The sequence below is a fragment of the Oncorhynchus gorbuscha genome, linkage group LG19 (assembly GCF_021184085.1).
Source record: "Oncorhynchus gorbuscha isolate QuinsamMale2020 ecotype Even-year linkage group LG19, OgorEven_v1.0, whole genome shotgun sequence".
Lineage (NCBI taxonomy): Eukaryota > Metazoa > Chordata > Actinopteri > Salmoniformes > Salmonidae > Oncorhynchus > Oncorhynchus gorbuscha.
The window spans coordinates 14,489,378-14,502,510 of NC_060191.1; the positions used below are offsets into that span (position 1 = coordinate 14,489,378).

The 13,133-nt window shown below is 42.7% G+C and overlaps 2 protein-coding genes across 21 annotated transcripts in view; both read right to left on the bottom strand.

The window, feature by feature from the left end:
• Positions 1-27: 27 nt before the first annotated feature.
• LOC124005888 (protein LYRIC-like) lies at positions 28-8,617 on the bottom strand. 3 transcript variants are annotated; one of them, XM_046315528.1, is made up of 12 exons: positions 8,030-8,617; positions 7,719-7,838; positions 6,793-6,874; positions 5,689-5,889; positions 5,159-5,227; positions 4,799-4,948; positions 4,025-4,090; positions 3,641-3,783; positions 2,508-2,621; positions 2,196-2,297; positions 1,869-1,986; positions 28-941 (listed from the first exon to the last, which is right to left on the bottom strand). In XM_046315528.1, the coding sequence occupies exons 1-12, from the start codon at positions 8,360-8,362 to the stop codon at positions 874-876; spliced, it is 1,566 nt and encodes a 521-aa protein (XP_046171484.1). In that variant the 5' UTR covers positions 8,363-8,617; the 3' UTR covers positions 28-873. The 3 variants fall into 3 exon arrangements, with proteins under 3 accessions (XP_046171484.1, XP_046171483.1, XP_046171482.1); XM_046315527.1 differs by having other exon boundaries at positions 2,508-2,618; positions 4,025-4,093; XM_046315526.1 differs by having other exon boundaries at positions 4,025-4,093.
• Positions 8,618-9,020: 403 nt separating this feature from the next.
• The window catches only part of LOC124004753 (E3 ubiquitin-protein ligase UBR5-like), a 42,823-nt gene continuing 38,710 nt past the window's right edge, over positions 9,021-13,133 (bottom strand). For 12 of the 18 annotated variants that reach the window (XM_046313498.1, XM_046313508.1, XM_046313499.1 and 9 more), the window contains 10 exons: positions 12,798-12,942; positions 12,500-12,630; positions 12,173-12,233; positions 11,607-11,788; positions 11,387-11,471; positions 11,120-11,275; positions 10,683-10,796; positions 10,169-10,352; positions 9,835-9,920; positions 9,021-9,730 (listed from right to left, as the gene is read on the bottom strand). In XM_046313498.1, the coding sequence (XP_046169454.1) occupies positions 9,518-9,730; positions 9,835-9,920; positions 10,169-10,352; positions 10,683-10,796; positions 11,120-11,275; positions 11,387-11,471; positions 11,607-11,788; positions 12,173-12,233; positions 12,500-12,630; positions 12,798-12,942 (1,357 nt within the window). In that variant the 3' untranslated portion in view covers positions 9,021-9,517. The remainder of the gene's footprint in view (positions 9,731-9,834; positions 9,921-10,168; positions 10,353-10,682; positions 10,797-11,119; positions 11,276-11,386; positions 11,472-11,606; positions 11,789-12,172; positions 12,234-12,499; positions 12,631-12,797; positions 12,943-13,133) is intronic. The other 6 variants (XM_046313509.1, XM_046313510.1, XM_046313503.1 and 3 more) reach the window with 3 other exon arrangements.

Below are 13,133 nucleotides of genomic sequence, written 5' to 3' on the forward strand. Positions count from 1 at the left end.
CTATAGAAATATAAAAGACAAATCAAATATAGAAAAGGGCCTTTTTATTTTTACATATGGCTTGAAGCGTTTATTACAAAGAGGTTACAAAAGGTTGAGGACTTTTGAATCATCAACCAACAGCCATCAATGGTAGAAGCAACTACACAGTCTGAGCACAACACTGATTATCAAAATAACAGCAAGTAACTGAAAGTATGTCTCTTTTCCATGTACAGCAGAATAGTAGAGATACCACTAACACCACCTGCATCCAAATGCTAAACATGATTCCCTTGGGTCGTGTTCATGACACCAAACAGTACAAAATTGACTGAAACAGGGAGGACTACCTGAACTTGTCAGATAGCAACCGCTTATTTAGTTTTTCCCTTTCAAAACGGTTTGCTGCCATGTGTCCTATTGAACACAACCTTATAGTGTTGGACTTGACCTTTTGAGCAGGAGTCACTGCACCAATATGGTTAACGATATAAACAGCAAACAGACTGCAGAATAAAGGCCTGTAACGTGACTCGGCTGTCTCTTCCTCTATAATAATCTCAAAACCACAACATCCCAATCACTTTTAAATCAGGATTTATTATTCATTTTCTAGGTGTCTAATCATCAAACATGATCGTTCGAAAGATTCATTGGAATTGGAAAACAGTTCATGTGTGCTCACACTACAATATTGATCAGAATCGCAGAATTTAGCTTTACAGTTCATCTAGATCCAGTCTGCTTGACCAGGCTGCATTTTGGATATTAAGCTGGCCGGTCAGAACTTAGAAGTTTGATATTTCCGTTTTTAAAAGGGGAAGTATTTTTGTGTTGCATAAACAGCTGTTTTATCCAAAGTATTTTGCATATAATGTTCATGACTCCAACTCATGTTTCTCTTCTTGCCCGTTTCTTCTTCATTACTGGTTTGGAAGGCTGGCTCTCTTCAGACTTTTCTATGGGGGAAAACACACAGGGAGAATAGTCTTACAATACAATATGGGACTCCTTGTAAGACAAGACACAGGTTGTAAAACAGAAACTAAGACTTTAGAAGCAGGAAGTGTGTAGAATCCATTCCAGAATGATCACTAGGAAGTGTACATTTTTGTTCTTGCACAGTACTACCACCTGAATCATCCAATCAATGGCTTGGATAGTAGCTGGGTTGAAACAAAAAGGTGCCCCCCGTGGAGGTGTGGTCCTCCAGGAGTGGATTGAGAAACAGTGCAGCTGTAGAAAAGTGTGAGTGGAGACTGAGCGAGAACTGCAGCCCTGCCTGTATACAGTTTTGAGTTTTTAGGGTTGCAACATTTCTGTAACTTTCCTGGACTTCCTGCTTATTCCTAAACGTATTCCAAGAATCTTCCAAATAGGATTTAAGGAAAGTTACTGAAATTCTGCAACCGTATGATTGATACATTAAAGAGATGGACTGATGCTCTATTTGGGATAGCCAATCAAACTGGATGGAGAGTGAGGACATCTGGTAGTAATAACCTGGCCTAGCTGCTTCCTACACCTCCAGAAATCAAGAGCTACACTTCAGAGGAAGGTGGTATGCAGGCAGCTTAGTGGCCCAGTCAATCACACAACATGGCAGCCCTGCCCAGGAACACCACCAAGCAGCCCACTAATATGTCTAGATCTGAATGGTTTGAGGGCAAGGTAAAGCTATTCCTCCTTTAATATTAATGTGGTTCTATTATGATCATAGTATAGCAAGAAATGAGTGGGGATATAGAATAGAGGAAAGTATAACGTGAAGTAAGATGTATGCAGGGATCAAACCCCAGCTGCTGGCAGGGATACGTAGTCCAGGGTCTGCAGCACTACCACTAGACCAGACTCCAGTGTGATTCACATAGTTCTGATAGACTTACTATGTGTTGGAGCAGGTAGACTGTTCTGCTTGGCAGTAGGCTCCGTCTCTGCGGGTTGGGGTGGCACTTGTGTGATGGGGGCTGTGTTCTGAGCCACAACTGGTTGCTCCACTCTTGCCTGCAGGAATTAGAAACCTTGGGATTAAAAGAGGCTAAAGAACCTTTGCCACTCACTGGGGGTGCTCTTGGGCCAACAGGGCTCCCCTAACAAAATGGCACTTTATTTCCTTTATAGTCCTTACAAGCCCTCGTCAAAAGTAGTACACTATTAGGGAATAGGGTGCCATTTGACACAGCCATTGAGGTCTATAGAGCAGTGTCACCAACCTTCACAGCAGCAACATTGACAGCAGGAGCAGTAGGCTCCTGGATTGGCTTCTTCTTCACCTTGGCCTCAGCAACAACCTTTTTACTTTGCTCCTCTGACTCCTGTCAATCACAGACAAACAGAACAAATATGAGCCAATCAGGAAGGCCACAGGTAGCAATGACCCAATGAAGGACTCAGCAAGGTTGTTCTAACAAGTGATGGTAACAGTTTAAATTAAGTTGCTCTATTCCTGTGTAATAAGACTAATCACTATAGTAACATTATCTTGTTAAGGAGGAATCTAGTAAGTGCTTAGTCTACGGTGTTACCTGGCCAGTAACTACATCTTCAGCTTGCTTCTTCTTCTTCTTTTTCTTCTTTTTCAATTTACCAGTTCCATCAGCAGCAGGCTCTGCCTTTTCTCTCTCTTCATCAGATACCTGCTGTGAAACAACAAAGTACAAAACTAATTCAAATACTTAACAGATCTAGACTGCTCAACCTAAAATCAACAACCTGACAACATTTCCCCAACTTGAACATAAGTCAAAATAATAACAAGGGGACAAGGTACAGTAAGCAGCAGATTTATTATATTTCTACCTGAGGCTTCTGAAATGTAAAATGTGTAGTTTTGTTTGACAGAGGCTTTTAAAATGAAGCAATCCCAAAATCATTACTATTACTCTGTGCAGAACCTTGTACAGGATACAGCATGGTCTCTTTACAAGCTACTGTTGCACTGCAGTCAAACTAGTTATATTCCAAGGATGTAGTGCACATTACCAGTCAGTCTATCCTCACATATGTGACGACCCTCCCACTCTGTCTGCCGTATTCTGTCTTTGTTCTTGTTTCCTTATTAGGATGCCGGTGGGCGGAGTTGAGAGGGTCGTCAGCTACATGGGAAACACCTGGGCCAGGTGTCTCCCAGGATAAATAGACCTCTTCAACATTCATGGAGGAGACTCTCTCCATGCAGACACCTGTTGTAGATTGTGGTGTGGTTCTTGGTGGCCTTTTGTTTGTGTGCTTTGGCACCTTTCAACACCCTGCATTATCACATTCATGCATGCAAAACACTCACTTACACTACGGACTACTGATTACACACACCATTGGATATTTTCCTTAGTTGCTTTAGTTAATAAATATATCTTTTGTTACTCCTTATCTCCACGTTGTCTCCCTTTGTTACGGGCTTTGAGCCGGTTCGTGACACATATGCATAGTTATATTTAGAGGTTTTTAAATGCAACATTTAAATTAAATCCCTGACATCTCTTCATCCTGAAATGTTCTGTTTAACTCTGGAGATGGTTTCTCTCTCCTCAACTTTCCCAGATTATTTTGACAGTATTTAAATATAAGGCATGTTATTTATTTAACCAGGAACAGGCCCTTGATGTTAGAAACCTCTCGTGAGGGGTACCTAAAAGTGTTATCACAACTGGCGACTAACCTTGACAGTCTCTGGCAGGGGCTCCTCGAGGACAGGGGGGACAGCCTCTACTGGAGCAGGGAGTTCCTCATAGTTCCCCCACACCTCCGCTGGGGCATTCCAGTCAGAGCACCTGTCTGCTGCAGCAGCAGACCCATCACCATCTGAAAACACATCCGGAGGAAAGCTCTAGTTAAAACACCTCACAAAAACACAACCATTACAACACATGCTACAGACAGAGATGATAATTTTCCGTCCTACAGCAGTCTCCTGACTACAATACAGTTGGACTGTGTAGAATCACTGATCTACAGGCCACCTTGCAACCCGTATAACTACTCATTATGCGATCTAATCCCTGCAATGACTTTTATTGCTAGTGTAAAGGTTTGTTTTACTTACTCAGACCAGACCACTCGTCTTCCACTTTAGGCTCAGGCTGGCTGGGACACGGCAGCTGGGGTTCCACTGCTGGAACACACAACGACTTGGCTTCATGGCGGACTATCACCAATATACGCAAACTAATATTGCCATATGATTTTGATCCTTTAGTCGTTTAAAAATGTTTTTTAAATGATACAGTCTGATTAAATATCTATACTGCCCTACAAAGGCAAAACACAGTAACTAAGTAATTGTTTTTACTGCAAAGTCTGTCTGTCTAGACAGAGAGCAATTTTTGTTACTCCATTATATATTCTGATTAACTGGCTTGTTCTTGTGTCAGGAAACTAAATACCACACAAATCAAATAATATACCTGGCCATTACAACAGATAAAATATTTGACCAAATTCATAGTTAATGCGTTTTGCCTTTGTAGGGCACTATACTTGTCTGTACTGTAAACCATGCCATCTAGAGGCCAAAAGGTGATCCTACACCAGGAGTCCACAAAGAACAGTCATCCCATCACCTGCAGTGCCAACTGTTAGTCTGGTTAATGAGACTAGATTCAGGTCTTTAGCATTTATTAGGAGGATCCCTGATAACAGAGATAAGTCCACCCTCCAAATAACACAACATTGCAATAGAAAACCTCAGTGAAAACTCCTGCCAGTAAAAATGTAATTGTACTGTGTATACTGTATTCCCTGCATATAACAAAAAGTAAGATTTGATTAATATGTACATATGCAGTATATTCGAAGGAAATATTGCTACTATCATTACTTTCAGTCTCGTGCCCCCAGACAGTGGTGTCTTGATTGCTCTCAGAAGTGGTCCAGTGCTCCTCGTCAGGAACAATGGTAAGGCCAGGGGCCGTCACAGCCCGGTCAGTCCATTCTCCAGTCACTACCGGAGCCTCCTCGCTGCTGATAGCTGACACCAACACACACATTTAACACCCTTCAAGAACATCCACACAATGGCACCACTTTACATAGTGCGCCTAAGAAATAGACTCCAACCAAGTACTATACAAGTAAGAGCATGTAACTAATTGTTTTTCTTAAAATGGGACATGATTTGATTTCACCCTAAGCCTTAATCAGACCCTTATTTGAATCAATATGTTAATTTATTTTTTACCTTGAGGTCTGCCTACGGCAACAGCAGCAACAGCACCTGCTTTCTCTGCTTTGGTTTTGGAGGATTCTCCTGGGGAAATAACTCATGTTTAAAGGCAAGGCTGTAGCTATATTTCCATATACATTTATATTTCCTATTTGCAAAGGGAGAGCAGGTCAACACACAAAGAGCAGTAGCCTGGAACGCAAACTGATATGCTCAGTTCTATTGTATCAGTGGTGAAACGGAGCATGTCAGTTTGGATTCCAAGCTAACAGAGCAGTTGACAAGCGGCAGAAGCAACACCGCTCTCTCTCTGGGCTCGGAGTCCTCCAGGGTCTGTATTTATAGCAGGTCTGATCAACAGGGGACCAGCAGAACTCAATAACAGGAGAATACGGAGAGTAGCAGTCTCCCTGGATGCCAAATTAGTCTGTTTACAGAAAGTTTGTGAAAGTGTAGGTGTCTTTAACCAAGCTCAGGCCTGCTCAGCTGCTGCCTTTTGCCAGCAGAGAGGTATACTATAAGGTGATAGACCTAGCTAGCTTTACCTTTCTTCTTCTTTTCCTTCTTCTCAGAGACAGACCCATGGTTTGCAGCTTTGGGGCTGACTTTGGTTGACTCTGTGGGAGGAGTACTAGGCAGAGGATCCACTCCTCCAGGGCTCCCTGAGCCGTCACCGGTGGTCTTGTCTTTACGGCGCTGCTCACGCTTCTCCTTGTTACTGACCTTGGTCTCCCAGGTGCCTGATACTGATAGAAACATGGGGAAGGTTAGTGGGATCAAGTTAAATAGGCCTACATCTCATGTTCAAATCCACTGTTAGAATGTCCAGGCTCTGGGCCCAGTTTCCCAAAACCATCTCAAGAGTAAGTTCATTGTTAAAGCCTTCTTAGGAACATCGTTACATCTCAGAGCTGTTTCCCAAAACAATCATTACTGAAGTTGCTCTTGAAAATGATCATTATTTAACGACTGCCTCAGACCACTCATAGAACAGCAAAGTACGTTGTTAGATGTTTCTTGCCCTTCCGCGTCACTTTATACACAGATGTTTCAGTCTTTCTGTGACTGCTGATAACGTCAGAAGTTTGTAGACTGACTACAAAAACAAAGTTGCCCATTTTTTTGCATAACAAATACACTTCAAATGAACACCGAGATGACTGTATTAAAAGACAAATACTGTATAGGCTACATACACATTTTTGAATGATATGGAAATCAATTTCATGTTAATGCAATTGAGTGTTATTTAGATATTTGTAAGCTACAGATACATTTTTGCCTCAATATATTTCATGTTATAACATTTGCACAACCTGGATTTAGTGCATTATTATAAGGTAAGCATAAGAATAAGCCGCCTCAATATTTGTAACCATAGGTGAACTCTCTAGGAGCCGATCCATCGTCAGTCTTGTGGAATAATTCTAATGTCAAGGTAAGATTGGAAAGGGAGAATGCTGATCCTAGAGCAGTGCTACCCCCCAATCTTGGTCAGATTGCATGAATGATTGATTTTATCTTTCATAGACTAACATTAAAATATGACTAATTTCAATTTCCCTGAAAGGACGTAATAATTAGCTGTAAATGTATGCCGCGCTTTGCTAGGCACAATTGATTAAAACAGTTGGTATTGTATGGCGTACCTTCCTCCGATTCCTTGCCATGAGAAGAAGCCGTCTTAGCCTCCTTTACTGCCGGTTTCTGCTTCTTCTTTGTATTCTTTACCTAAATATATAGATTTCAACATGTATGGTGGATTAATGCTACAAGGCAAAGAAAGGGAAAGTGGTAACATACAGAAGCATCGCCCCCTGCACCATTAGAACAGAAACCCCATGTTATGAAAGTCAAACTAGGTAGGTAGGGGTGTGTGTGTGTGTGTGTGTGTGTGTGTGTGTGTGTGTGTGTGTGTGTGTGTGTGTGTGTGTGTATATATATCTCTCAAATCACATACACCATCCTGTTCCTCTAAATCTGTCTACCAAGAGCCTTTTGACATGTAATGTATAGGCTATACGGTCCTTACAATCTCAAAAGCTATAAATCAAACAAATCAAATAAGTATTATATTGGAAGTGTCAGCCCCTCAATGCAGATTGAGGCCAAAAACAACTATAAAGAGCATTGATTGACAGACTGGCAGTCAACTGGGTTGAAAGCTGTATTTGATCATGGAGGAGCTACACTTGATACTAGCTAAGTGAGGAAGCCATCCGTCCCATCCTTTAGGTTTTGCTGCATCTGCAAGTTAAAATCTGGCAAACAGACATTGCCAGCTGGCCCCTGCACATCACAGGACTGTAGGAGTCCTAAGGGAGGCAGGCCTCTAGTCTAAAAGCCACATCATCACTAGAAAAACTCTACTACAATCGCCATAAGGTCGGTTCTCAATCTTGAAGGCTTGTTTAGTGCAGAAATGGGGATATTATGTAGCTAGGTATAACCACGCATATCTGAATTTATTTAGCATACAACGTACTTCTGTTTTGTATACAACAGATTCAACTGTTTCACTAGTCTCCTAGGCTTGCATACAAGAATTAGCCCCTACAAGCAACATTAGGCCTACCTCAGAAGCCTTTTCTGTATTGACTTGAGAATGATGTGGCACTACTGGCAGGTTGTCTTCTTCAGTCACTCTGACTTCCTCTTGTAGCTCAGCAACTACACTACCATTTGGCTGTGATTTCTGTGGGGCAAAAGAGAACACAAGGCTTAATTTATAAACAAATATTAGTTTGGCTCACGTGACAGGTTAATCTAGCTAGCCGAATCATGCTAATGTCGGCTACTAACTACTAACGTTAGCTAGCTACTGTGACAGAGCTGTCAAAATTAGCATAGCATAATTAGCTAGTAAGCTAACATTGGAAACGTTACCTTTTCCGTAGGCTTCCTTTTCTTTTTCTTCGGTTCCTCTGCTTTTGCCGTCTTGATAGTAGCTGGTTTAGTGCTTTCCATGGCCTCAACTTCAACTATGGTCAGTCGCTTCTTGAAGAGCCCGCGACATGCGGAGGCCCACATAGCCACCATTAGCACGAGCCCAATGCACGCTGCTAAGAAAATCAACCATGGCGGAATCTCGGGCTTCACTCCAAAATCCACCCCGAGTTCTGAGTGCAAGAAGTCTAGGCCAGTGGAAAGAAGCTCATTCAGGCGACCTGCTATCAACTTGACCTGTTGACAGGTCGCGTCCTGCCAGTTCTCTGCCATTTGGGTTGATCTCGATGATTGACAGAATATGCAAAAGTTAACGTTAGCTGGCTAAAAATGACGGTTTTGACAGGGCAAACAAAACCACGATCATCGCTAGCTTGTCATCCACCTAGCTGCCAACGCTAGCTGTCAAGCATGTAACATTTGAGTCGGTCGAAATAAATTACCCTCATATAGCTAGCTATTTGTCCAGCTCGTATGACTGATGAACCGGTTTCTTGCCCACTGATAAAGCAAGGAGGTTGATTTCGAGGAGCCACAGAAAAACAGGCGGTGCTTAGCAGCATCCCGCTCTACGATTGGTGCAACGTCATGGAAGAAGGAGTCCCTTTTAAATCATGACGAATTTCCTCATACAGATTAAGAATGGTGGTCCTGGACTAGAACAGATTACTTGGGTTAGTTATCAGTATATTTGATTAAAAACTATACCCAATGATGAATCACATATCTTGAACCAAACTTTTGCTGCCCACCTCGTCAAGTAGAATTTGTGGCCTGTTTTATTGTAAGCTTGGGTGTATTCCGACAATCTAAATAATTGCAGTCTTTGTAAAATTCCTAAAACCAGGTTATCAGCATGCCTAGCATTTATTGTGAGGTCATCGATTTAAACCATATTCAGAAATACATTCTACAACAATCAGACAAATGATCATTTGCATCCAAGTTTATTTTGAAATTCCCTACTCCCCGTATACAAGAAAAATATTGACTTTCCATCAAGGCAGCAGCGAACTGTCAGTGATGGTAAGTATTCTGTTTAGGGCAAGGAACAAAATCATAATCACAGTGGGTTTTTTTTTTAGACTTCAACTTTTTAAATACTTCTACTGCTGTCCTCTTTGGCTGAGCTTCGGCACAGTTTGCTGTCGAGCCAAATTCCTGGGAACTAAAGGTTTAAGCCAATAGAGCAGAGGGTTTCAACTTTACAAAGCCAATGCAGGAATGTATATTACCTTCAGAACTAAAAACATTAAAATAAAATAAGAACAAGCCGTCTGTGTTCACAACACAAACAAAATAACCACCAGGGGAGCGACTGCATTTCTTGTATTTTCTTCGAATTCCATAAAATTGTATAGACAAAACAAATCTACAAAAATGTAACTAGGTAAATATTACACAACAGGTAAACATGTTTGTCAACCTCTACACAAAACCAAAGTTCTTGGTCTTAATGGCTAGTAAGAGTTTCTGTTTTAGAATCTGTTTGGAGGAGTAGAGTGGCACGTAGAGACGCGAGATGCAGGTGTTGGCCGTGGGCAGGTGCTGGTCATCCGGAGGCCTGATGGTGATGGAGGGCATGGGCTGGAAGCCTTCCTCACTGGCTGGCAGAGATGGACTGGAGGTCCAGAAGTACACCTGCAGGGAGGGAGAGGAATCCGATTGTATTGGAATTTATATTTGAGTTTCTGCAGATAAAAATCAAACTGGGACTGCATCACGTAGTGAAAATAACATCTTACCAGATCTTGCCTCTCAGTCATGCTCATCTTCTCCACGATGGACCAAAACCAGCGTTTGAACTGCAACAACTTATCAGCATTTTCCCCTGTTGAGATTCAGAGTGGGATAACAAAAATAAGTGACTCAATCACACTTAAGTCATGTAAAAGTACAAACATATTTTTGTTACAAGACTTCTAACTGCATCACTAAAAGGATTAGGGTGAGGATCAATAACCAAAGGAAAACTAAATACATCCAGGTTTTATAGTACTAGGATCAGGTCTCCCCATCCATATAATCTTATTCATTGTAATCAAAAAGGCAAAACTGATCCTACATCAGCACTCATACTCTGAGATTCTTTGTGAATACGGGCCAAGGTCTTTGTACCAGATTCATCATTGAAGGAAGTGAAGCTGATGAGCATCTGCACGTTGACCTCTCCACAGCCGTTGACCAGCAGCCTGAAGTCCTCAGCTGTCAAGTCCTCCAGGGCATTCTTAGGAAGGACATCCAACAGACCCTTCCTCATCGCCTGGAAGAGACAAAACAGTATTAACATTAAAATGTCAACATCTTTATATACAGTACACATCCATCCCCTTCTCATCAGCTGAGAGAGAACAAGGTATTAATCGCACATAAATTTACACTCTACGATATTGTCTCTGTATACATCTAGGCTTATCCCTACTCCAGCTTTAGACTGGACTGCTGTCCGATTTGCTGTTTTGGAAACTCCTATGGCATGCCAAAAACAGATCTGGGACCAGGCTAACTTTAGACCTAACTCAATACAGAATGCCCCACTTGGTTCCCCTTATTATAGTGAATGGTAATTCACACTGCCACGTGTACAACTCACATGAAGAGGTTGCTCGGCAACCACCAGCATCCTGTGTTCGGCGTACTTTCTCACGTATTCGTAAACGTTGAGAGGAGTCACAGGCATGTTGACCCCACCTGACAGCAGCTCCACCTGATAGAGCCATGGACAGCAGACGTAATGTTGATAATGCAATGTGATGTTTCATAACATTCTGTCACAATAAGACGGCAGGATAGAAGGGTTTTCAAAACAGTCAACTTCTGATAAATGCAAAACCTGGCAGTTTCAAATGTTTAATGTTGAATGCACAAGTACAGTGAAATGCCAGTTGTGACAGAGTGTATTAAAACCAGAGCATGTAGTCAGGTGCGAAAATATAACGAAATGAAAAATCGGGACAGAAAATGTTTCCCAAGTGCACTTCCTGAGTTGAGTTGACTGCATGTGAAATATTCTCCCTGTGAGTTCTTTACCTGTCCAGCCCCTTCCTCCTTACACAGGTCTATGGCGAAGGCCAGGTCCATGGCTGCAAACACAGCCTCTGCCTCTCCAGCCTGAGAGTGACGGATCAACTGTCGCAGGCTCTCGTACATTACCGGGTCAAAGAAGGCAAAGTCATGCCAGTTCACCTGCTCACAGACACACATACTGATGAGAACTCTATCCGTGTACAAGTCCAGATATAGTGGTTTCCATATTGCAGTGTACAACAGTGCACATATAACAGTGGAAATCATTACCTTTCTGCCGAGCAGCACCTTGATGACATGTCTGTTCAAGGTAATTGGACAGAGCTCATTCTGCAGCAGACACAGCCCTAGTATTCTGGAGAAGAAAAAAAGAGGTAGGCTACATATAATTTGATTGTTTTATCCCTGAATACAAGTAAATATTGTCTGCACTCCAGATTCCCTATGGGTCCAAGTTGCACTATAAAGGGAATGGGATGCTAGGACTTACCTGCCGATGTTCCTGAAGCAGTTGAGCCTGGCCTCCGTGTTCTTGCCGGGCCGGGGAGAGTAGAAGCCTCTCTTCCCGGGCTGGTAGAACAGGGGAGCGTTGTCATCTCCGTCTTCAGGGTCGTCCAGCTCCATGTCCACCACACTGCGGGTGGAGCCATGACGCTTACGGTTCTCCTGCTGCTACAACCAGGAAATGAGCAACAACTATTCGTAATTGACAAAGTTGACACATTTTTGGTTATTATGGCGTAAAATAATTAAAATCAGTGCCACCTAGTAAAATATAAGTGACTGATCTTGAGAAAGGTTGCTAAGGCTGAATGAAATGTTGACAAACAGACCCCTATATCCTGTTACTATTAGAGCAATATTTGTATTATGTTATAGTAAACCTCTAAAAACATCCACAGTCAGAAATCTAACCAGTAAATGAATGTCATGAGGCGGAAGGCCACAAACCTTTTATTCTTCATACAACTTTCTTTCAGGCATGTCTAATGACTTGTGTTCCTGGACCACAGAGCTGGGGCATGCTGGGACCGGAGATGGAGAGCTGAAGCTTACCTGTGCTTTCTCAGGAGCCTCCAGGAGACCCAGGTCCAGTATACTGTCAGCGCCATTTTCCCTGTGGAAGGAGAGAGGGGTTCTAGTCAGGTTATCCTTCATTTTGATCAAACCAGGTTGTCCTTTTGAGGTAAAAAAAAAAATCTTTCACAAGGGAGACCAGGCAAAGAGGGCATCCTTGAAATTGTGTATGGTGACGATGCGTCCCAAATGGCACCTTTTTGCCTATATAGCATAAAGGGGCTCTGGTCAAAAGTAGTGCACTGTGAGCAGGGTGCTATTTTGAGAACAAAATGACAGAGTGGTGAATAGGACACTGTACTATACCTTCCATGTGCAATGAGCAGCTCCATGGCCTCCTCCACCCTGGCCCTGAGAGAGTCCTCACTGGCCAGGAGCAACAGCAGCTGGGCTGGGGAGAGCTCCAGCAGCATCCCTGTGATCTTACTGGCAAACGCCTGGAGAGGAAGGAACAACACCAGTCAGTCACATTATGTAGACTGTCCTGAGGTTTTCACTTATTCACCACCCATCACATACAGTATTCCTTGATTGTATATAGATATTATGCATTATAGATAAGATACTTTAATTAGAATTAGATTGTTGTAAAGCTGGTAGGTACCGGCTGCATAGCATGGACGCGGGGGTACAGCCTCTCTCCCAGGGCCTGTCTGTGGGCAGGTAGTGGGTCAGGTTCGTCACTGGGGTTCCCCTCAGAGGCTGGCCTGAAAGGCCGGGTGTCAATGGACAGCTGTCTCCTCGAGTCCCTGGAACACACACAGAAGGGAAGGTTAGCTAGCGCCCGCAAATGTTCTACACCATCGTGCCGACCTGAATCAAACTGGCCTGTGCAGGCCATTGTCTTACGCCAGATCAATGCTCGTCCCTCAACCGAACGGTCTTGTAGGACGTGGAACTCATCTATAAAACTAGATTTTGCTCAACACTAGTTCCTAAT